Below are 25,471 nucleotides of genomic sequence, written 5' to 3'. Positions count from 1 at the left end.
CATACACAGGGCATAGGTAGTACCAGGGAAAATAAACAAGGCACAGATAATACTAGGTAACACAGCACCTGGCACAGGTAAACTTAGCACTTGACACAGGTAATATCAGGTAACATAGCATAGGGCATAGGTAACAGCAGGTAATATACACAGGGCATAGATAACACCAGGTAACATACACAGGACATAGATAACACCAAGTAACATACACAGGGTATAGGTGACAGCAGGTAACATACACATGGCATAGTTTATGTCGCGGGCGGAGGAGGGGACGCTGCGCTCTCCCACTGCTCGGGTCCGGCTGCTGCTGCTGCTCGGTGGTGGCTCGAGCGGTGGGCCGGATCCCGGGGACTCGAGCGGCGCTCCTCGCCCGTGAGTGAAAAGGGGATTTGATTGTGGGGATTTGGTTATTGTCCGTGACGCCACCCACGGTTGTGGTGATATTGGTGACACCACCGCTGCTCTAGACGGGGATCCCGGGAGCGGTGACAAGGAGCAGGTTTGTTATTAGTTCTCCCCTCCGTGGGTAGGGGGTTGGTTGTCCCGGGGCCCGGTGATGGGGTAAGGGATGAATGGCAGGCGGGTTACGGGGCCTGGCGAGGTGCAGGGTCGCGGGGGCAGCGCTCTGCCGCACGGCACGGTGGTACTCACTCAGCCAATGATGAGGACACAGTTCTCGGTAAAACACACGGCTGGATGGACGGGTCCCACAGACGGCTGCGGTGTTGTTTCTCCCGGCAGGTTGATGGTGACTGCCTTTCCCTGCACCTGTGTACTGTAAACGGTTCCAATGGGTTCCCACCGGTAACCCGCTCCCCAGCTTGGATGGGAGCTGAAGGAGCCCCTTTTGCCCGCAGGCTCTGGCCCTGGGAACGGTAGCCTTGGTGGTGGCTGTGTTTCCATCTCTTGGTTGGACGGTTGCCTTCTGACGGGACTTGGCTGCTGGGAAACCCAGGAGGTTCCCTTCGCTAACGGATTTGGCAAATTCACGGCGACTCCTAGCCTTGCCGGGGTCCGCAAGCCCCTGCCAGATGGTGCTGACTTCTCTTTGTGTACCGGTCCGGTACAGCCGGGCCACCGACTGTCCACGGTCCTTACGGTAAACTCCGATAGGCCACTCCTGCAGACGGTCACCACCGTCTGCCAACCTTGCTGATCCGTCCGGGCCACACACCCGGACCAACTTCAGTCTGCTAAGCTGCCACTTCACTCCTCTCACTTTCGCTTCCTAAACTGAACTCTAAACTCCAAACTGACTCTTTCTCCCGCCTCCAGGACTGTGTACTCCTCGGTGGGCGGGGCCAACCACCTGGCCCACCCCCTGGTGTGAACATCAGTCCCTGGAGGAAGGCAACAAGGGTTTTCGTCTGACTTTGGTGTGCCTGACCGAGAGTGTGGGGTGTGTTGGTGTTGTTCTCTGTGGCCCCTGGCTTGTCCAGGGCGCCACATTTACACCAAGTAACATGCACAGGGCACAGGTAATGCTAAGTAACAGCATCTGGTACAGGTAATGCTAGGAAACAGTACCTGACACAGGTTATACCAGGTAATATAGCACAGGTAACACCAGATAAAATAGTGCAGGGCACTGGTAATACCAGTTACATCACAAGGTATAAGTAATATAGGTAACATAGCACATGGTACAGCTAATACTCGTAGATTTATGTAAAATGTGGACATTCTGGGACATTCTTATAGTATAGCTCTGTAAAGTAGACACCCAAAAATGTTACAATATGTTTGATATGCAGAGTGCAGCAGTCAGCAATAATTTGACTGCTGCTCTCTGAACACTGTAAATATCTGTAAGCATGTTGGGCACCAGGGCTGCGGCGGTGACCTCTTGCAGCGGTGACAGTAGGTCCGACAGATTGACATATGCTGTCCAAACTGTTCCCACTACTGCTCCACCTATAGCTGTGAACAGTACATGACTGGGAGCGTGCACAGCTAATGCAGACACAGCATAGGAGATAGGGTTGATGGCCGACCTACCCTCCTATGGCCTATGTCTCCCATACTTGCTGGGTGAAAGTGTCATGCAATAATCAGAATCATTTCAAATAAATGATTGATTGCACAATCGTTCATTTCATTGATTTCAGCAGCATGTGCCTTTATTGTACAGTTTTTGTGCGCTGACAAAGATATTTTTTTTATTCTCCTAAAAGATGTGATTAAGAAAAAAAAATGGTATAATTGCTTGTTGTTGCCTCACTGACCATCTTTATACTCAGCAATGATCAGGAATGATCAGTCAGTTATCACCATGTATGAAAGCCCTACTACTAGCAGGCAGATCCTTAAAAAGAACCAACCAGCAGGATTTTCATATATACAGTAAAGCCAGTGCTATACTGGCGCTAGGATGCTGAATGAAAGCCTACCTTTTGTTCTGAGATAGGATGTTTTATTTCAAAAATATGTGCAAATAAAGCTTCAGCAATGCACTGTTATTTGATTGACAGGTGCAATAGGAAGTGAATATGTGGGTCAGTTCTTGCTATCTATTCCCGCCCCAATAGCAGTGCATTGCTGGAACTTTAATTGCACATATTTCTGAAATAAAACATCTCACAATCTCAGAACAAAAGGTATGCTTACATTCAGCATCCTAGCGCTAGTATAGCACTGGCATTACTTTATATATGAAAATCCTGTTGGTTGGTTCCCTTTAAGTGGTTGTCCAGTACTTTTATATTGATGGCCTATCCTATCACGATCACCTGTTTCTAGTGCTGGTGGCAAATTTGATCGGTTGTAGAGTGGAACAGCAAAGCTCCAACAACTGTATAGTGGCAAAAGTGGGGTACTGAGAATCCCCTCCTATTCATTCACATAGGAGCAGATGTGCAGTGCCCGGTAGTGGCCACTAAAAAGTGGTCAGTGCTGTGCAGCTCTGCAACTGGTCACATCTGGCCACCAGTCCGCACCAGGAACAGCTGATCAGAGGATGTGCCAGGTGTTGCACCCCAACAGTATGACATTGATTATCTATCCTAAGGATAATCCATCAATATAAAAGCAGTGAACAACCCCCTTAAATAAAACTAGATACAAAATACATGAATGTACTAATAAAATTAACCTTTTTGCAAAGCTGTGAAATGCAACTGTCTCCTTATTTTATGTACAACACAGTGAACACAAATAGGTTTGAGACAGTTCATTACGTGTTAGACAACAGGCACACGTTAAATATTTGGTGAGTTTTTTACCTCAGAATTTGTAAGTCAAAACCAGGAGTGGGACAATCAGAGGAAAAGTATAATAGGATCACGGGCACCACTTCTGTATTATTACCCCCTCCTGGTTTTGTCTTACAAACAGTGAGGTAAAAAACTCAACGAATACTCATGTGACGGTGGCCTTAAAGTCAACAAAGTCCCACATATTAAGATGTTAATCTGACTAGCAAATGCAGTTACTGTATGTTCCATACATTAAACAGATTTTGGAAAAAAAACACCTAACCGCGTCCCACACTATTCTCTAATAAAGCAGAAATCTGAACTTTCTTTTGGTTTTGTTGCAGAATATGATGTTGAGGATTTTGGTGATCTGCATTTTCCTGAGTTACCCAATGATGAACCATTTCAAAATGTGAAAAACCCCAGAGCTGTCGGTCAAGCTACTGAGAAGGTTGCTAATACAGTTGCTGACGTCAAGAAGGCAGGGAGAGTGTGCCTAACCCTCGGTGGTGACCACAGGTCAGGTTTTGTTGCATTATTAATATATTAATTGAAAGGATTAGATTTGTAAAACTATATTATTTACCTCAATGAAACTGTAAATCTAGTACGAAGTTGTGTTAAAAAATGAAAATATTCTGATTCCCTGCAGCAGAGGCCACGTTACATATTTGTTCCACAGAAACAGAGCAGAGGATAATGCAATACTTGAGAATGGGACTCTAGGTCTCAAGACCCTTACTGAATTGCTGAAATGTAGATCCAGAACATTTTCTTATAAATTTATATATATACATATACAGTATATACAAAGGCGGCAGGCTTCGGGGTACTCTATATAGTGTTTTGGTGTCAATTTCCACCATTCCTATCAGCTTGTAAAGAGCAGAATATCTTCATCTGTTGTGCTGCTGTATCACATGATGTTCCAACAGGAGAATTTTAGTCACACAGGGACTAGATGTCCCAAATGAGAATATTGGGACATTCTGTTTGTTTACCCATACCTTTTGTTTGTGCTGATGCAGCTTGGCAGTTGGGACCATCGCAGGTCATGCTAAAGTTCACCCTGATCTGTGTGTAGTTTGGGTGGATGCCCATGCCGATATCAACACTCCATCAACATCACCCAGTGGCAACCTTCATGGACAGCCTGTCTCTTTTCTAATAAAAGAACTGCAAAACAAGGTGAGCAATGACTTTGATTTGATCATTATGTTCTCATTTCCAAACTATGGTCCTTTTGATAATATATTATGTTCACTGTCATCACTTAGGTTTGTTGTGACTAATTTCATGGGCACTTGCACAACTGGAGCAGCATCTGCTAGTATGGAATTAAGACTTCTATGTGAACATCTCAAATAATAATAAACTATAACAATAATAATGCCAACTGTAATGGATCGGACTAAAAATGAGCTAATCGGCAAAGTCAGTGGTCCAGAGCTACCAGAATGGATCCCTGCAAACCGCCTTCTACTGCCTGGATCCTCAGCACCTCTTCTGATTTGTAGGCTTAGCGGGATGTTTTTCTGGGCCTACAAATCACAAAAAACATTGGTGATTCCAGCAGGAGTGAGGCAGTTTGCATGGCTCCTGTCTGGTGGCCATGGACTACTGTTGTAGTTTTTGAACCAGGCTCCTATGAATTGACTTGCTCATCTCTAGATGAAACTCTAGTTTCGCCAATGGTTTATGGTAATTTAAAAATATTAAGATTTAAAAATGAATTCCATAGATCAGTTTGGTCGTTTGTCAGTATCCTGCCAGAAAGAGACCATTATCTTACCGTTCTGTGGTAGACCTATGATATCACGGGAATATTAGATGCTGAATGTAAACTCTTTACTAAACATGTTCAATAAGCAGTTGAGTAGAATACATTTTTGTTGCTATTCTCTTAAATTCTTACCAACATTTGTCTCATAGGTCCCAGACATCCCAGGATTTTCTTGGGTGAGGCCATGCCTGTCCGCTAAAGACATAGTCTACATAGGACTGAGAGATGTGGACCCTGGAGAGCAGTAAGTTCATCTTGGAACTTCCAGCTTCTTGAAAGACTTTGTCTGTTTGGTAATATTTGACAGCTAGTATATAGAGAATCATCATTTACATACCTATGCAAAAGTCAGAATTATTTTTGCAATAGTGCATTTTTAATTAAAGTTATTGCGTTCTTTTTTTATAGATGAAACCCAAAATATTTTATTGAAATTAACAGTTACTAATGTACACCAGCTAAATATTGTTTTGTTATTTATTTAACATTCATGGTTTTCCAGAGTAGCAGTACAGCACGATCATTCTGGAAACTGTAAAGTGACTACTTATCATAAGCCTGATTTATCAAGGAGTTTTCGTCCAAATTCTGCTGTTAAAACTGCTTGTAATGTTATAAAATTTAGAGATAACTCAATAATGGGCAAAAATGTTGCAACCTTTGGCGTTTTTACACCAAGCTTGGCCAGTTCCACCAATGTCTAGAAAACTGAGCAAAGCCCCAAGCACGCCCAACAAGTTCATCATAATTTATACCACAAAGGAACTGGCGCACATTTCAGGTGGTGCGGGGCAGTTAAAAAGATGTGCCAAATTCATTAACAGAATTCTTTAAATACAAAACATTTAAAAAAACAAACAAAAAAAACCCTCAATATATTCTATAAAAGTATGATATGAAATAATGTAAAGTACTTACCGTACCTTATGTATTTTGCAGTTTGATTCTGAAGACTTTGGGTATAAAGGCCTATTCCATGTCTGATGTGGATAGACTGACAATTAACAAAGTGATGGATGAAACCATTAAATACTTAGTGGGAAAGTAAGTATGAAAATAAGGATTACTGTATGTGAAAAACTAATCATTTCAATAGTTATGTCATGCAATTAACCCAAGTTTAGGTTTATGTTCAAGAAATGAACAGACTGATAACCATCTGGTCAAGCTTGAATCAAATTAACAAAAGGATGTTTCATATTCCAGAAAAACAAGAATTAACTTTGAGTATTTTGAGTTTAAAGGTAGCCGGTCAGCACGTTTTTATATAGGGAAGTAGTGGCACGGCTACCTACCGATAAAAATTATACTTTTTTTTGTTGAGATTAGTGATGAGCAGACCTGAACTGTAAAGTTCGGGGTTCGTACCAGACACCTAGTGTTCGGTGCTTGAACCCGATCATGGAAATTTCACGAAGGTCTGTGGTCAAGTTCGGGTGATGTTCGAATGCCGGTTAAAAAGTTTGTTGAAAGGCTGCAAAAAGGATACTTTCATTGGGGAACAATCTCTTGTACAGCTATACTACGACTTCTATATGTAAGAGCATACTGACAGGTTCCTTTAAATATCATACACGTATGCTACATATGTTACAGCAGAGTGCACTAACAAAAGACGAAAGCAGTATAATTATAGAGTTGTAAAACCTTGATGAGAATTCTGATGTCATCGATTAAGTCCAGATAAGAGGTATTGGAGCCTCATTGTATTAGGCCTCATAAAAATATCATAGAAGGGTGCATAGTCGCTATAGTTGCACATGTGTCTCTCTTAATAACACAGATCAACACATATGAATGGCAGATATAAAAACAATTGTTAGCGGTTTGACCACAGTAATTCCTATTCATCCATATTCCACCAACACTATATGTGCTGGGACATCCTGTCCCTCAATTCGTAGCATACATTGTGCCTGCCATCATCTAATGGCGTGTTTACACTTTTCCTCTGATTGTTCCACTCCTGGTTTTGGCTACAAATACTGAGGTAAAATACTGACCTCACATGGCCTTCAACTTTACTGCTAGAGCAAACTAGACAGACAGCAGATTATACCACACCACACCTCTGGATGATTTTGCAACTGACAGCATTAATGTTGGCTATTGCATTGGGCATCAGATGAGCCTAGTATTATTGAAACAACTGTGACTCTATTGCTCATCAAGTGGATGCAGGAATCTCTTTGTATGACTATATGAGAAGCATTGTATAAAATACACAATCTGCACACCCAGGTATAAAGTAAAAGAACAAAATTGTAGTAAAGTAAAATGTATGAAGTCACATAAAATAAATATCAAAAGGCAGAACATATAAAATGGCGATGTCCATCCATACATCCAAATCCCGGTTTGTGGGTGGTTCAGAGGTAAGCACCAATGCCATGTAAAAGAACCCTAAGGCCGGGGTCAGACAAGCGTATAGCATCAGATGCGATATGGTAAATGAAACTCTGCTCAGGTTCTGCTGCGATCATGATCCGAGTGTCATTATACTGTGTTCCGATTCTCTTGTATATGAGAATCGGGACACAGGTGAGGAGAAGATAGAGAGATAACCGTATTTTTCTTTTTATAAGACGCACTGGATTATAAGACGCACCCCAGTTGTCAGTGTCAGGGTCAGTGGCGTCAGCAGTGGTGGGTCAGTAGTAGTGGCAGGTCAGTGGTGTCAGCAGCAGTGGCAGTGGGTCAGTGGTGGAGCAGGCCGGTGCGGTGAGTGTCCCAGTCTGTGCGGGGTCCCGGTTCAAATGATGGCGCCTGGAGCAGCGCATGCACAGATGGAGCCCTTATCCAAGAGCTCCATTTGCGCACGCGCTGACTCCCGGCGCCATCATTTGAAACTGGGATCGCGGACACACTGGGACATCTGCCGCACAGCCACCCGCCCGCATGCACAGAGTGGCAGCCAGCAGGGTGCCCACTCGCACAGAGAGGCAGCTGGCACCGACAGGCACCCGGCTGCTCGCACGCAGTCACGGGCACCCGACTGCCTGAACGCACCCGGTCTCCGCACAGACAGCCCCCCCAGTAAGCTATATTTAGATTTTAAGACTCACCCCTCTTTATTCTCCCAAATTTTTGGAGGAAAAGTGCGTCTTATAATACGAAAATACGGTAATTTCTTTATTTTGTCCATTGTCTGTCTCTGCTTATATCAGACTGTACTCTGATGTCATCCAATGTTTCACAAGCACCCATAGACTTGTGTCGATGTAAGTGAATCAAGATACATTGCCAATTTCAGCATGCTGCAATTTTTCTCACGTGCAGATTCGGCATTAGAGAAAAAAAAAAAAAGCAGATTTGCTCTGCCTCATTAAATAACATTGGTCAAAGTGTAGTGCGAGATTTACTCTCATTACACTCGTCTGATTCATATGCTCGTGTGACCCTGGCCTGAATGTGTATTATGATGCTTATAGTTCCATTTTTTTACATTAACATTAAAAAATATTAATAATAATTCCCTTTGCATCTTTCAAGGCAGTCAAGACCAATTCACTTAAGTTTTGATATAGATGGTCTGGACCCCAGCGTAGCACCGGCTACTGGAACACCTGTCCCTGGTGGACTGACTTACAGAGAGGGCATGTACATTACAGAACAGGTTTATAAGACAGGTAAATCAATAGCTGTACTCATTGCTTTCACTGGCAAAAAATATATATATATATATATATTTCTATTTTAATAAGATTATTTGGAGTTTCCAAATTCATAGCGCCAATTTTCCCCTCATATTTAAATCTATGTAGAGATGGGACACTTGGGGGGTGGGGGCCCAACCAGGGCTGTATTTTCCAGCAGGTACTGGAGGTCTTTGCCTAAGATGGCAGGATGCCAAAGGGGGGACCAGGGCAAAGGAAATTTAACAAATCAAAGTTCAGTGTACTCACACTGCAGACGAAGCATTGGTGGCAGATGTGACTGTTCTTCTCTAGTGCTGCAGTGTAAAATTGACACCACTGCCTCTGTACCCATTTTACATTGAAATATAAATGGACATAGACATATTGCGCATTGTGGGTTGGTATGGATAGCTGGGCTGTGCTGTTTTAGCACCATTGTGATCTGTGGACGGTCTCCTTTGGGCGATCTGGGCAGCCGAGGACTGTTTGCACCCCTACGTGTGGCAGCATAATTGTGATTTTGTAGTAAGAGGGGTGAGAAACATTGGAGACAGCAATATAGAGATCATGACTGGGGATAGTTTATATACCACTGCCTGTGAGAGGAAGAGGTGATGGGTGGGTGGAAGCCATACATGACTGTATATACATGATATTTTGAGTATGCATACATGTACATCAGCATGGTGCCCTTCTTTAACCGTCCAAGGTAAACCGATTGCCAAATACTAATATTATTATAATGGTAAAGTTTTTTAAATTAGTCCCTCTCCATCCTTCTCACCCTTCCTGATATCCGCCTTAAATGTGCAGCAAAGTTTGTTGTATGTGTATGGAGAGGGCTCAGCAGCTGAGCCTGCACCATACCCAGCAAGTGCTGGGTGTTTTATATTGCTTGCTCTAGTTCCTGCTGCTTTCCACTTTAGGGTATAGCCACTTTCTTTTGTAAGTGCAATTTTCCTGACAAACTGACCAGCCGTTCTGTAAAGAAAATGGTTATTGATGGGAGGAGCATGTTATCAGACCATCAGCCTCCTCCATTTGCAATACACCTCTCATAAGAAATCAGCTTTTTTATTGGAGGAAACTGATAGATTGGTGTGATCACATGCTCCTCCATCACTAGCCATTGCATGGACAGAAGTGTTGGTCAGTTTGTGAGGAGAGGTACACTAACAAGACAAAGTAGCCAACACCTTTTATTGTCTTTGTCAATGTCTGATGGTGACATTTGAGTGGTTCCATCCTGGGGTGTGAGGGGGAGTCTGTTTTGGCACTATTACCCTCCACCCCTCCTGTGACATAATCAGCTACTTACTGAAAGGCCAATTTCACATATCTGTGTATTGGAGTACAGACTTAAGGCCGCTTTACACGCTGCGATATTGTGACAGATATCGCTAGTGTGCGTACCCGCCACCATTGGTTGTGCGACACGGGCAAATCGCTGCCCGTAGTGCACAACATTGCGCGGACCCGTCACACTACTTACCTGCCTAGTGACGTCGCTGTGACCGGCGAACCTCCTCTTTTCTAAGGGGGCGGTTCGTTCAGCGTCACAGTGACGACACAGCAGAATCACTGAACCGCCACCCAATAGAAGCGGAGGGGCGGAGATGAGCGGGAGGTAACATCCCGCCTACCTCCTTCCTTCCGCATTGCCGGCGGGCGCAGGTAAGGTGAGGTTCCTCGTTTCTGCGGTGTCACACATAGCGATGTGTGCTGCTGCAGGAGCGACGAACTACATCGCTAGGTGCAGCGATAATTGAGAATAGGGGGGGCATGTCACTGATGAGCGATTTTGAACGTTTTTGCGTCGATTCAAAATCGCTTATAGGTGTCACACGCAACGACATAGTCAAAGCGGCCGGATGTGCGCCACAAATTCCGTCACTCCAACAAGATCGCTTTAGCGATGTCGCAGCGTGTGAAGCGGTCTTTAGATGCCATTATTGGCTGTAGGTCTCCTGACTCAAACTTGACAGCCTCAGGTATATATGTATATCTACAGTGATCCATACACAGATATATACAACTGGCATTACCCAGAATTAATCATCAATAGTGGTGTAAGTACAAATAATGCTGAGGGCAAAAACTTAAAGTATAGCTCTGGGCCCAATCCTGGTTGGTGTCACCTTCTTCATCAGCATCAATCAAAAATAGAGCCCCAAATTTCATTCCAAACAGTCAGAAAATAAATCAGAATTGATATGTATCATCAGCATTGGAAATAGTGGGATGGGAGGTTAGCTGGAAAATTTTTGCTATAGGGCTCCGCACATCCATACTGTGCCTCTGTTAGATAGGAGTAGTTACTGCAAATGCTATTTTATTAAGGGTTGTGAAATTGACTTCACTTGAAACTAAAATAATGAAAATGTATGTTCAATTCAGGTTTATTGTCTGCCGTGGATATGATGGAAGTCAACCCATCTCGTGGAGAAACAGAAAAGGACACTCAGCTGACTGTGAACACCGCCCTCAATATGATATTATCCTGCTTTGGAAAAGCACGAGAAGGATTTCATGCATCAACACTTTATCTTTCAGATATCAGCTAAAACTTTAACCGTCTGCTACTTTCACATCATATCCTAATCATTTTCTGCTTAGAAATCAATAAGCATCCAATACGAGACGCAGATTGCATACCAATAGACTTTAGCTGAAATGTTGATGTGAAACCACAGTGCGGCGGCTTATTTTTAGCATCATGGCAATTATATTCATTTTTGAAAATTGACTGCACAAACTGGAAGAATTAATATTTTCACCTTTCAGCACCAGAAATATATATATAATAAATAAATATATATATAACATACATGAGAAATGGAGTAAAAGCTGAGAATGTATAAGCAGGGCAATACTTCTGTATCTCTCCCAAGTTAGTTCTTCTATAAGAAGATAGCCAATTAAATCAGAGTAGAACAGTGACAAGAAATTTTTGATGCCTTAAGTGATAAGGAAAATTACACCCTCCCCCAACCTTAATACCAAAGGAATTCAGAGTAGTACTGATAGGGTTATTTGTAGAAGAGGGGTTAATACGAACATTTCAGGGTCAAGTATTTGGATGTTCATTGGTTTACTCACATCCTAAAGCTCCACCGCTATGCTCAAATAAACTAATAAAATAAAAACATAGGGTGAGACCAAAAACAATCAAAGAACAAATAATATATTCAGCCAATGTAGTAAATAATCGCCACAAGAGATAAAAAGAAGCTATGCCGCATGGTAGAATATGGACTAGGCCAACTGCTGTAATAAAATATATAACAAACTTAGGTAAAAAGTCACTGTAGGTTAGACATGGTAACCTCTGAAAATATGTGAAAAAACATCAAGGGCATATAGTACACCGCCTTGTTTGTATAAAGATAACCCATCGACATAGCTTTTCCAAACTGCCTAGGTAATATTAAAAAGTCACAAAAAATAAGGACCCTAAAAATTAAAACTTGGTTCACCCTAGGGGAGCGGTCCTAAATCCTAAGTCAATCTCCCTGTGGGGTTAGAATTCTTTTAGGACAGAGTTCACCACTATTCTTGATACCTGTCATGAGGTGCAGTCCCATTGTTCTTTATGGTTTTCTGTCACTAGCATTTTGCATCAGAATTTGCAAACCAAATTAGTAGGTCCAAAAAACACAAGGTGGGCAAACCTTTATAGTTTTTTTTCTTTGTGTTTTTGGTGTTTTTCCCCCAATACTCATGCATAACTCACGCTGTGTGAAAGAGACAGACAGGTTTGCACAATAATGTAGCTTATTCGCACACTATGCTCCTCTACTTTTAATTAAGGACATTCCAAAGAGGTCTTCTAGACAATGAACTTTTTTGTTACCATATGTATACCAATTTACATACACTATCCCTTCAAACACTGCAAAAACATTTGAATCACAAGTAGTGCTAATGACTCCTTCATCAAAGTGGACATTTAATACACTTCAAACTTTGACCTTAAAAATAAAATAATGCTCCTGAACCCATTAAAAGTACAAACTCCTCGGTACAAAATAGATCCTAAACCACATCCCAAAAATGTAGGTCCCAGATTGCAAATCAAAAATTACAGACCTGAGATAAAACACTAAAATAGTCGTAGATGACCTAAATTAATATATCCCAGGGAAAACCCTTAAATACATTCAGACTTTAAACAAAACAGTCCAAACACAGATGCTAGGCTATATTCCCTCAAGTGATCTCAACCAGTTTACTTGGGGGTTCTTTCTTTTTCCTTTAGCTTTGTCTTTGGCTTTGGATCCTGCACAAATAAGGTCCTGTGGTCATATGGAGTTAAAATATAATCACCTATTTCTTACACCAGCCTAAAAGTTGAGTGTAAAATAAGGCACCATGCACTTCTTTGGATTCTGCATTTTGCCATACAACCTATAGACTGTACAAAGTAATAATTTGTATAATACATGTCGAGATCTGCGTGCATTAACAATTTTGGTGTGGATTGTTAGTCTAGTTTCATGCTGGTAGGGAAGTTAATATATCACGCCTGAAGTAAAGATGACACTTTCCAGAAAGCATTCACTGACGAGTGCCACGACAATTCATGTCTGACGTATGAAGAATTGTGAAAGCAACTATGCACCATAACACATGCAAAGAATAATCAGTTCAGCATAAATTATGCAACACACAAAAACAATATATGGAAACCAAATGGTGTGTTTAGGTGGCTTAAAACCTAAACATTTATTATCTATGTCTGTTTAAATGTTTCTTGTGTTTATATGTTTGTTAGTATCGATCAGATTAAATATTTACTTTTAAAAATATTTGTCATGTCATGTCTTATTTTCACCAGCAACGTAACCGGTCTAATGCTTTGTAATATACAGTATATCACAGAAGTGAGTACACCCCATCACATTTTGGAAATATTTTTTTATATCTTTCCATGGGATAATACTGAAGGTATGACACTTTGATACAATGTAAAGTAGTCAGTGTACTGCTTGTATAACAGTATACATTTGGTGTCCTCTAAATAACTCAACACAGCCATTATTATCTAAACCACTTACAACAAAAGTGAGCACACCCCTAAGTGAAAATGGCCAAATGGTGCACAATTGCCCTTTTTCCTTCACTGGTGTCATATGATACACGGGTCTTAGGTGTGAATGGGGAGCAGGTGTGTTAAATTTGGTGTTAAGCGCTCACACACTCATGCTGGTCAGTGGAAGTTCAACATGTCACCTCATGGCAAAGAATTCTTTGAACATCTGAAAAAAAGGATTGTTGTGCTACATAAAGATTTCCTAGGCTACAAGAAGATTTAACACTCTGAAATTGAGCAGCTGCATTGTGGCCAAGACCATACAGTGGTTTAACAAGACAAGTTCCACTTAGAACAGACCTCACCATTGTCGATGAAAGAAGCTCAGTGCACTTGCTCAGCATCATATCCAGAGGCATTGCTGCAGAGGTTACAGGAGGGTCAGCCTGTCAGTGCTCAAACCATATGCCGCACGCGGTTTAAAATTGGTCTGCATGGCTGTCGTCCCAGAAGGAAGCCACATCTAAAAGATGATGCACAAGAAAGCTCGTAAACAGTTTGCTGAAGACAAGCAAACTGAGGACATGGATAACAAGAACTATGTCCTGTGGTCTGATGAGACTAAAGGGGTTTTCACACATCCGGCATTTCACCGGATCCGCACACTCCAGTATAGTGGAATACAGTACAATGGCATCGCGGCAACCTCCGGTCACATGCTGTCATGTGACCAGAGCATGTGACTGGAACTTGCCGCAATGCCATTGTACAGTATTGCACTGTACTGGAGTGTGCTGGATCCGGCAATCCAGAAAAATGCCGGATGTGTGAAAGCACTCTAAGATAAACTTATTTAGTCCAGATGGTGTCAGGCATGTGTGGTGGCAAATAGGTGAGGAGGACAAAGACAAGTGTGTCTTGCTGACAGTCAAGCATGGTGGTGGGAGTGTCATAGTTTGGGGCTGCATAAGTGCTGTTGGCTGTGGAGAAATACAATTCATTGAGGGAATCATGAATGCCAACATGTACTGTGACATACTGAAGCAGAGCATGATCCCCTCCAACATGAAAACATGATTTTCCAAGAATAGTTTGCGGACTCCATTTGCAGAGCCCTAAGTGCCAGAACAGAAGAAATCCCCTAAAGTGACCAAATTTTGATAATTACACCCCCCTTAGAATTCGGCTATGGGTATAGTGACGACTTAGTCTCTGGAAAAACCCCGCGGTGTCAAATGCTGTGAATGTTGCAGAATTAAAAATTGCAAATAAATCCTTGTTGTGCGCAGTACATCACAGTTCCAGGACATTGTGCCCAGCTTGTGCATTTGCGATTTGGGAGCACAGATTTTGCTGTTTTTTTGTTCGTTTTTTTCATTTGGAGAGGCATAGCAGTTTTTCCAGAGTCTTTCTGCTACCAGGAATTTGGAAGCACCCTATATTTCTGTTAACCTATGACGGACCTCAGTGGAGACTTTTGTTTTCGTGGGTTGAATTGAATGCTATTTGGTGGTGATTTTGGTACAGAACATCTTGGATTAGATCACATTTATCTTGTGCACTATGCTGAGCTCTTATATCGGGTTTCCATCTACATCTCCGAAATACGTGATTCAGGTGAAACACGTGACTTGTCCATTCACTAATGAGGCAGCAGAGTTACTACAGACTCTGTTTGGCCTCGGTTCAGCCATGTCCATCTTTTCAAAGGTGAACAAAACTGTTTATGACTGCACTTTTGTGCACACCTAAAAAGATGGACACTGCCGGACCACAAGCCAGATGTGAGGCCAAAGTGACTCCCCTCTGCCTCATTACAGTGAATTTTCTGTTGGGAATGTTGCCTGAATCATGTTTCTCAGAGATTACGGTATGTGCCCAAAATCCACAGGAGACCGCAGCTGCTTGTGCTCACAATCAGTGTTTGGAGTGCTGTGGACTTATGCTCTGCTTTCCCTGCAGAGAACACATGCGTCTCCGCTAGCATAAATTGACAAGACGGGAAGCTTGCCGCATGTCAGTTTACGCTGGTGCGAAAAGAAGTACAGTGGGCATGGGATTTCTATAAATAATATAAAAAGATTTTACGGTGAGTACACAAAAATCTTACTTTCTCTCTAGCCTTATTGGGGGACACAGGACCATGGGACATCCCAAAGCAGTCCCTGGGTGGGAACAAACCAATAAACAACTGGTAAGGTCAGGAAACTAACTGACCATTAACAATAAAGGTAGTAATAACTGAAAGCGGAGTCCCTCAGAGGTGAGCCACCGCTGCCTGCAAGACTTGTCTTCCCAGGGCAACATCCGCAGATGCCTGCGTATGTACTCTGTAGAACCTGGTGAACGTGTGGACGCTGGACCAGGTAGCAGCCTTGCAAAGTAGAGCCATCGAAGCTTGATGGCAAACAGCCAAAGAAGCTCCCACCGCTTGGGTGGAATGAGCTTTCACCCCTCCTGGAAGGGGGACGCCTTTGACCCTGTATGCCTCTCGGATAGCTCATCCAACTCCCAATCATGGATTTCGAGGCTGAAGCACCCCTCTTGTGTCCTTCATGAAGAACGAAGAGCACGTCTGACTTGCGGAATGGCGCAGTTCGAGAGATATAGATCCTCAGAGCTCTGACAAGATCTAGATTATGCAGGGACTCCTCAAAAGAATGAACCAAAGCAGGGCAGAATGAAGGCAAGACAATCTCCTCATTTAGATGAAGAGGAGAAACTACTTGGGAGGAATGACGGTGAGGGCCGAAGAACAACCTTGTCCTGGTGAAAAACCAGGTAGGGAATGTGTCAGGAAAGAGCTGCCAATTTCGAAACTCTCCTCACCGACGTGATAGCCACCAAAAAGGCGATCTTCCAGGAAAGAAAGGAAAGCGAGACCTCTCGCAGAGCTTCAAAAGGCGCTTGTAGAAAGACTCCTAAAACCAGATTAAGGTCCAATGGATGTAGGGGCTGATGATAGGGGGGAACCAAATGGGCTACTCCCTGAAGAAGGTGCAAATCTGAGATCGAGCAGCAAGCTGCTTCTGGAAAAAAAAAAATGAAAGGGCTAAAATCTGTCCCTTGAGGGTACTGAGGGCTAGAACAGAATCCAGTCCTATCTGCAAAAAAAGTCAGGATGTTGGACAAGGAAATGAAAAGCAGTGACTTTCCATGCTGTTCACACCAAGAGAGATACGATCTCCAGGTTCTATGATAAATGCGAGCCGAGGAGGGCTTTGTAGCATTATTCATAGTGGAAATGACTCGGGGAGGTGAGACTGGTTTTGGCTAAAATCCAGGATTCAACAGCCACGCTGTCAAATGTAGCCGAGCGGAGCTCTGGTGGCAAATCGTCCCCTGCAACAGAAGATCTGGGCGGTCGGGAAGCTGCCAGGGAGTGTCTACTAGTAGCTGGACGAGTTCTGAGTACCAGGTTCTCCTGGGCTAGTCTGGAGCTACTAGTATTACTGAGACTCCCTCCACCTTGACCTTCTTGATCACCCTCGGGATGAGGGGAAGCAGAGGGAATATGTAAGGGAGCCGAAACTGGGACCATGGCAGGACCAGGGCTTCGGAGCCTATTGCCTGCAGGTCGCGGGAGCGGGCTATGAAGGTGTGAACCTTGGCATTTTAACGAGATGCCATGAGATCCATGTCCAGGGGACGCCACCCGTGACAGATCTGTTGAAAAACCTCGTCGTGAAGGGACCACTCTCACGCTGCCAGACCTTGTCGGCTTAGGAAGTCCGCGGCCCAGTTTTCTACCCCTGGGATGTGAACTGCGGAGATGGCAGAGGTGTGCTTCTCTGCACAAAGAAGGATCTTGGAGACTTCTTCCATCGCTGCTATGCTGCGAGTACCTCCCTGATGATTTATATATGCCACTGCAGTGGCGTTGTCTGATTGAATTAGAACCGGGAGACCCGAGAGAAGCGGAAGCAACTGTTGAAGAGCCAGAAATATGGCCCTTAGCTCCAGAATGTTGATCGGGAGGGAGCGTTCCGGAAAAGACCAGCGACCCTGAACCGTGTGATGACGGAACATGGCACCCCAACCGATCAGGCTGGCATCTGTTGTGATTATGTGCCAGTGAATCAGGAGAAAGGATCTCCCTTGTGAGTGCGAGGAGTGATGGGTCTACCAGAGAAGGGAGTGAATCACCCTCTGGGAAAGAAAAACTGGGCGATCGAGAGACGCCGGATTCTTGTCCCACTGTGAAAGGAGAGCTAGCTGAAGTGGGCTTGAGAATTGTCTAGGACCATACCCAAGAAGACAAGACGTTGAGATGGAAGTAGAGACGACTTTTGGTGGTTGACGAGCCAACCCAACCTCGAGAGAGTGTCCAAGCAGATTTGCACACTCTCTGAGCAGGCAAGAAATGACTGACCCTTTACAAGGTCGTCCAGATACGGGATGATGACAATACCTCTGGGGCGAAGCACGGTCATGACGGCGCCATGACCATGGTAAAGACCCAAGGCGCCGTGTCGAGGCCAAAGGGGAGAGCCGTAAATTGGAAGTGTTCCTCCCCAGTTGCGAACTGGAGGAACCTCTGATGAGTCTTGGAGATTGGAATGTGCAAGTAAGCGTCTTGTATATCGATGGAGGCCAGGAATTCTCCAGGTTCCATGGACGCAACCACAGATCTTAGGGATTCCATGAAAAAGGGTGAATCTGCACTGCCCTCTCAGCCCAATCCTTCTCTAGTTCCAGAGGAAACGGATAGAGAATGGCGAGACGTCGCTTGCCAGCAAACTTTTTCTGGGTGAGCCCGTAGCTTGACCAGAATGTCGGTAAATTCGGGATTATTAGAGAAATACCTTGGGGCTCGCTTAGGTTTTTTTGAAGGAAACCGGCTTTGAAGCGGCCGCGGGCGCATCCTCTTCCACTGATAGACGGATACAGCACACTATCTATTGATTTTTAGCCATACATGGACATTTGTAATGTTGATATGATATATAATATATATAATGTTATATATTATCATTTGCATCTGCTATCCTTCGCTGCCATCTTCTGGTCATTGTTTGTATTACGCTGTAATTTTATGTTATTGTATTTTCCCATAATACCTTTGGGCCCTCCTCTCTTCTGGCCTGGCTTCCTGTTGTGGGGTTTTCTTTGCCTTGTTGGAACTTCATGCTTCAGGACTGGAGAAAGGATTCTCTTGTTGCCCTTAATCTGGTGGCCTATAACAGCCTTAGGCTATGTGCGCACGTGTGCGCTCTGCACCGCACCTAAAAGGTGCGCTTCAGAGCGCAGCTGAAAAGCTCCGTTCTGAAGCGCATGGTGCCGGCAGAGAACGTGCGCTCTGAGATGCAGCTCCTGCCATAGACAGAACAGGGACTGCCGGCAAAGCGCACGGAAGAAGTGACATGTCACTTCTTAGAACGCGTGCTTCAGGCAGCACCCGAAGCGCTGTGCTCCAAGACGCCACGTGCGCACAGCCCCTGCACAATCTCCATAGATTGTGTAGGGGACGCAGGACGCATGCAGTTACGCTGCGCTACAAAGCGCAGCGTAACTGCATGAATTACGCACACGTGCGCGCATAGCCTAAATCTTCAGTGCTAATTCCCACCTCATCTTCATTCTTTCATCATCATTGAAATCTCACTTCTTCAAGGTATTGTAAATAAAGACTGTTTGACTTATCACTGCATCATCCTTACTACCACCATGCACAGTCGTTGAGGCCTAGGAGCACAGATTAGTGAGTAACGCTATCCGCCATTGTTTATATAGAGATCCGTGACCACATCTCTCAGACACATCTCATCCACATATATCGGTGGCAGAATAGATAGAGTCTGGTGAACAGCTGAGACTAAACTATTGACCATTTCTCAGATATTGGATGTCTGTTCTGCGTCCAGTTCCAGGTCGGAGTCCGACTCTGGAGACATATCCTCGGAGGCTGACACAAAATCAGACTCAGTCAATATGGGATGCGCATAGGCTACATGCGTAGGCCCGTTTAGAGGATTTCTTCTTGGTCCTGGTAATGGCCATATCCCGAGCCTGGGGTGAAGAGTCGTTCTGGACCTCTGAAACAGCCTCGTCCTGGTTCTTCGAGAGGGGCTCATGGAGAGCCGGTAGGTGCTGTAAAATCGAAACCAGAGACTTTGGTTAGGTCAGAGGGAGGCAGCCCACCCGGGGGGGTGCGATCATCCTCATGCATGGCGTCAGGGTGGTCCTGGGATGCCATCACAATTGGGACATCCCAGTCCTGACACGGGGGATAATTGGCCTGAGGGAATTTTTTTCTTGCAGGATGTACAAGCTGAGTAACGCACTATAGGGGGGGCCTGTTTCCCAGCTTTTGGATTAGGCATAATACAAGCAATGCAGTAATCCTAGCTGACCTTAAACTTCTATGGAAGTTAAAGGGGGCTCCTAACATGGAGGGGCTAAAGTTCTATTATATACAGCAAAACTCTGGGGCCTGTAGGCTAAAGTCTCTTAAGAGCTAACCCCGTCCAGAGAGGAGCCGACGCTGCTGGCTGTGTCCCCCAGGCAGAATAGCGATGTCCTTATGAAGATGTCGCTGGGAAAAATGGCGCCGCCGTAGTGGGCTTATCCGCGGCCTCAGTGTGTGAGCGGGAGAAAAGCCCGCTCACTGCTTTCCTGTGTCCCGATACAGTGTTGTGAGGAGCGGTAGGGGGCCGCTCCTCGTGTGCTGGACACCTCAGCACGAGAAGGGAGCTTTTCTCTCTCTGATACAGAGCTGTGAAGAGCGCTCTGGCCCCCACCATTGTGGGCGGGACACTTGCAAAACGAGGCATCAGCGTTCTCTCATGGAGGAAGAGACCTCCCCCACCCCTGCAGCTCCAGTGCTTGCACACAGAGGAAGGGGGCATGGCCGGTGACGCTGTAGGCCCAAGCCAGGGACTAAATTAATGCCTGGCCGAAGCGCTCCGGGGACAGCGCAACGCTGCCATGGAGAAGCAGAAGACCTCCTCCGCCGCCGCCATGCTAAACAAAAGACCTGTCTGAAGATGACGATCCCTACCTGCGTCCAGGAGGTCTGTGGAAGCTGCGCCGACTGGGTAATAACCAGGGGGGGTCATGGACTTCAGCTCCGCTTCTCCAGCAGCAATCGGGTTCGGGGAACCATCCATGTTGCCACACTGGGTGCTGCTTGTCTAGAAGCGCAACAAGTGGGCTCTCAGTACTGCCTGCCTAGAGGCGCGGTGAGGGGGGAGCTTGGGCACCGGGGTGACGCAGAGCATACAATGTTCGGCCACTTAGGAAGAGAGGAGGCCTGGCGACCGAGCACCCTGTTACCCTCCTCCCGCATTGGGGGAGAGCAGGAGTGTGAGACACCCTGTCGCTCATCTGAGAAGAAAAGAACAGAGAGATTAGAGGGCTAAAAAAAGCGCCAGAGAAAAAGGAAAAAGGGCCTGAGAAACAGGTTTATGTCCACCTCCAAGGACACTAAGCAAAAAACTGGCTTACTTTCTGGTCAGTCTCAGGGTATATACTGCGGCAGAGGAGCGAACGTTATTTTCTTAAGTTTTTGCATAGTGTCAACCTCCTGGCAACAGCAGCATATACCCACGGTTCTGTATCCCACAATACGGCGAGAGAGAAAGGCAGTTTTTGCTACTTTTTTTTTCTTTCTTTACAGTGTTCAGTGAAGGGGTTAACTAGTGTGACAATTTTATAGATAGGGTTGTTACTGATGCGGCAATAAAAAATGTGTATTTTTTTATTTATACAAATATAACTATTTACTGAAATCAATTTTTTGGTTCATTATTTTGTGATCTTTAAAAAATATTTTAACTTTTTCAATTAGACCCTTTATGGGACAATACATTACACTACTCTGATTGCAGCTGCAATGTTCAGCAGTGCTCGATCACTGAAGAACATCACAGCTGTCAGAGCTGCACTGAGAGACTGAGTAATCATGCTGCAGGCATGATCACTGAGCCTTTCTGTAGTCAGGTGACCCCAGAGGTCTCCATGATGACCTCTGGTAACCATGAAACTGATCAGGCCCTCACGGCTACTTCTCGGAGGACATGATTGGAGGGAAGAGGGAGTGTAATCTCTCTCCTAATCTATTCAGTGTCGCATTCGATAGCTTTCAGAATATGACTATGCAAACAAATTAATTACGATATAGTTTTTAGTGTGTAAAAGTAGCAAAGCATAAAAAAAACCCCTATATAAATCTGGTATCCCTGTAATCGAACCGTTGAAAGAATAAAGCTGTCTTATCACTATATTGCATGATGAGCCAAGCAAAAATAAAATAACTATTTTTGTGTAGGTGTTTATTTGATCATTCTACCTCCCAAAAATCAGAGTAAGCCTTAGTTCACACTTATCCTGTGCTTTCCACTAAGCGCTTACATTGGGGTTTTTGTGTAAATCCCAAAAACCACAAATCAGACAAAATGTCCAACAGAACCACTCACCATAATGAGACAGATGGAGACACTTTGGACTCAGTCTACTCGCTGTTCTGGTGGTGTCAATTTAGATGTCTTTTCAGCACACAAGTGTGGACGGCCACAGAGGTGCCTGTGCTTAAAAAGATGGATACTACTGGAATAGATGGCAAACTGAGACCAATGTGTCTCCACCTGCCTCAAGATGGAGTGATTCTGTTGGGCATTCCGCCTGAATCCCATTTTTGTGGGATGTATATGGAAAATTTGATGCCAATCACTTACTCACAGGTAAGCTCAGAGGCTGGGTAGTTGGATGTTTAGGGGTCAGAATACCAGGAGGACATGTCATGAATACATGGAGTAAACTGAGGTGTAGTCAGGTCACAGTCCAGGGTCAGAATACCAAGAGGATAGCGGAACAGAGCACTGAGTCAAACAAAAGGGTGGTCCAAAGTCAGGCTGCAATAATTAACACAAACAGAGAACGGGAATGTATGCCAATAGCTATACTTAAACTGAATGCTGAGACTTGCAGAATTCAGCAAGAAATTGCTCAGCTAAGTAGCTGGGCAATCATTTGAATAGGGAATAGCTGAATAACCCAGCACCTCACAGAATCAGATAAGGCGACTGAGCTGTCATTCAACTCACTGACAGCTCAGCATGCCCAAGTACCTGATTGGATGACTAAGCTATCACTCACAAAATTGACAGCTCAGCATGCCCGGATTCCATAGTTACAGCACTGCGTCCTAAACATACTGAGCAGAGGAATGGTGACAGAAACCAAGATGTAAGTGCTCAGCATAGAAAACAAGAATGTGATACCAACCATATATTGAAAGCGATGAAAAAATATTAAGTAACCCTAAATATTACAAAGAAATCCTAACTGATCCTGCATAAAACTGACCCGCTCAGGTCAATCATTGGTCTCTGGTTCCCATGATACTGGTAGAAGAAAAAAAAAAAGAAAACTACTCTGGAAAAGCAACGTGGCTCTCACCCATTAAATAAAATCCAGTGAAATCTGTGCTCTAAAAGTCTAAATGCCCACCTCGTAATGAGCCCCACTGTGCCTAAACCACAGTAAGCGGTCACATGTGTGACATTATTGTAGTGGGGAGAGCCCAATTACCTTAAGGGTGAGTGTGTCCAGAAGTACAAGCTGGGCAAAATGTATGGGTACTAAACTGGCATGTTTTCAATTCCCCAGAAAATAAAAAATTAAAAAAAAAAAAATCAGTGTGCATGTAAGGATGCTTTCACATTTCGTTTTTACCTACGTTCAGTGGTCCCGTTGGAGCTTCTGTCCGAACATCCCCGCAAAACGTGTTTCAGACATGCGCCGACGGACTATGATGTAGCAGATTACGTCTGGGTGTCCACATGCAGAAAGCGTATATGCCCAAAAATGGTGCAAGACAGAGCACACTGTGACTCAGTCTGCTCCATTATAGTCAATGGCCCCCATTGGTGCATGCATCCAAAACACATTTTGTGAGGGTGTTCAGACGGAAGCTCTGACAGGACCACTGAACGTAGGTAAAAACTAAATGCGAAAGCAGAATTAAAAAATAGTCACTACAGCCGTAGATTAATTAATTGAAACGTGCAATTTCTACAATGAGGATCACTTTGGAGGTTTTCCTGCGGTTTTGGCACCTTAGCGGCTCCAGAAATGTCGCTCGCAAAGTATTCTAACAATATCTTCACTCCAAAGAACAAATATCACTCATTCCTGCCGTGTGGCCAAACAGTAGTTTCTGCTGACATGTAGGGCATCACCGCGAAACCCTTGTGTAACAAATTTGCAGCTAAAAGATTACATTTTTACCATTTGGCTAATAAAGCAAAAAATCTATTCAAACAATATCTGCATTCTGAAAGTCAAGTCACGCTTCTTTTCCATCCCATCCCTGTGGTGTGATCAAACAGTAGTGTACCACCACATATGAGGTGCAGTCCTGTTCAATAAAAACAGTATAACAAATTGTGCGGTCCTTTTTTTTCCTAATATCCCTTGCGTACATTTTAAATTTGGTGCTAAAACAGTATTTTAGTTGGAAAAAAATGTAACTTTTTGTTTTCACATCTAAACATTATCACGTTTTATGAATCACCGGTATGTTATAAATTTTCAGTACACAGCTAGATGAATTCCTTGTGGGGTCTAATTTCCAAAATGGGGTCACTTGTCGGGATTTCTGCTGTTCTGGCATATCAGGAGCTCTGCAAGTGTGATATGGCATTCACAATCTATTCCAAACAAATGTACGGTCCAAAAATCAAATAAAGCCCTTTCCCTTCTTCTGCCTAAACAGCAATTTTTGACCACATATGAGGTATCATCACGTTAAGGAGAAACTGCGTAAAAAATTATGCGGTCCATTTTCTCCTATTAACCATTGAGAAAATATGGGCTGTAAACTTTTTTTTTGAAAATTTTGTAGTTTAGGATGCTCAATAAATAACATATCAAACATAATTTATAGCAACATCCGTTTTATATAAATAGCAGAAAAAATAGGGAAAAAGGGAGAATTAGCAGGGCAGTAGAAACGGGCGGGGGATGGAAGTTGTGGTGAAGTAGAGAAGGTATAGGAGCGGAGGGAAGTGGATACAGTACTAACAAGCAAATGTACATTAAGAAAATAACTAAAAATGAACATATAGTATAAATATGCAATTTAATTTTACACGTATCAGCAACAATATCTAAAGGGGAATAAGATGGGTTAATCAAGTTTTACTGAGTTTTGGTAAGTATGCCACTTGTTCCAAGATCCAAGAGACTTAGGATTTTTAGAGTTAAAAAAGCAAATCTTTTCCAATGAATGTACTGTTTGAAGTATGAAGTTTGATTTGTTAATCCACTCGAGTTGAGAGGGAAGATAGTTATCGTTCCAGTGTCTAGCAATAATTTTGGCAGCATTAAGGTGAAAAAAATGCAATTTTCACAAGTTTTGTGAAGCATTCACAGGTTCAGCATGCTCAACACACCCCTAGATGAATTCCTTGATGAGGGTAGTTTCCAAAATGGGGTCACTTGTGGGGTATTTCTGATGTTTTGATATCTCAGGTATCTGCAAATGAAAAATGGTGTCTGCAATCTGTCCCAGCAAAATTTACATTCCAAATGTTACTTGTTCTGTTCCGAGCCCTGTCGTTTGCCAAACAGACGTATAAACTGAAAAATAAGGAGCGCTGATAGTGTAATACCAACAGATCAGTAAGGTAGATCAGGAAAAATACACTCACCTGAAAAGGTTGTGATAGTCACAGCCACTGATAGAGCATAGGACGATGGCGTCTGCTGCAGCCCCACATGGATGTGCATACAAATCAGAGTGAAGAGGGGGTTAATGCCACGCATCAGCCAAAATGAAGATGTAGCACGTTGATATTATAAACGTATTCTTTTATTC

General features: G+C 43.8%; 1 protein-coding gene across 1 annotated transcript in view; it reads left to right on the top strand.

Moving 5' to 3' along the window:
- The window catches only part of ARG1 (arginase 1), an 83,077-nt gene extending 69,692 nt beyond the window's left edge, over window positions 1–13,385 (top strand). The window contains exons 6-11 of the mRNA XM_075338270.1: window positions 3,542–3,716; window positions 4,226–4,385; window positions 5,130–5,224; window positions 5,920–6,024; window positions 8,473–8,609; window positions 11,016–13,385. Coding sequence (XP_075194385.1) covers window positions 3,542–3,716; window positions 4,226–4,385; window positions 5,130–5,224; window positions 5,920–6,024; window positions 8,473–8,609; window positions 11,016–11,182 — 839 coding nt within the window. The 3' untranslated portion in view covers window positions 11,183–13,385. The remainder of the gene's footprint in view (window positions 1–3,541; window positions 3,717–4,225; window positions 4,386–5,129; window positions 5,225–5,919; window positions 6,025–8,472; window positions 8,610–11,015) is intronic.
- The last annotated feature ends 12,086 nt before the right edge of the window (window positions 13,386–25,471 follow it).

This window comes from Anomaloglossus baeobatrachus, chromosome 3 (assembly GCF_048569485.1).
Source record: "Anomaloglossus baeobatrachus isolate aAnoBae1 chromosome 3, aAnoBae1.hap1, whole genome shotgun sequence".
In the NCBI taxonomy this organism is placed as follows: Eukaryota; Metazoa; Chordata; class Amphibia; order Anura; family Aromobatidae; genus Anomaloglossus; species Anomaloglossus baeobatrachus.
Note: the sequence above shows the minus strand (reverse complement) of the source record. Positions and strands in the feature narration are given on the sequence as shown.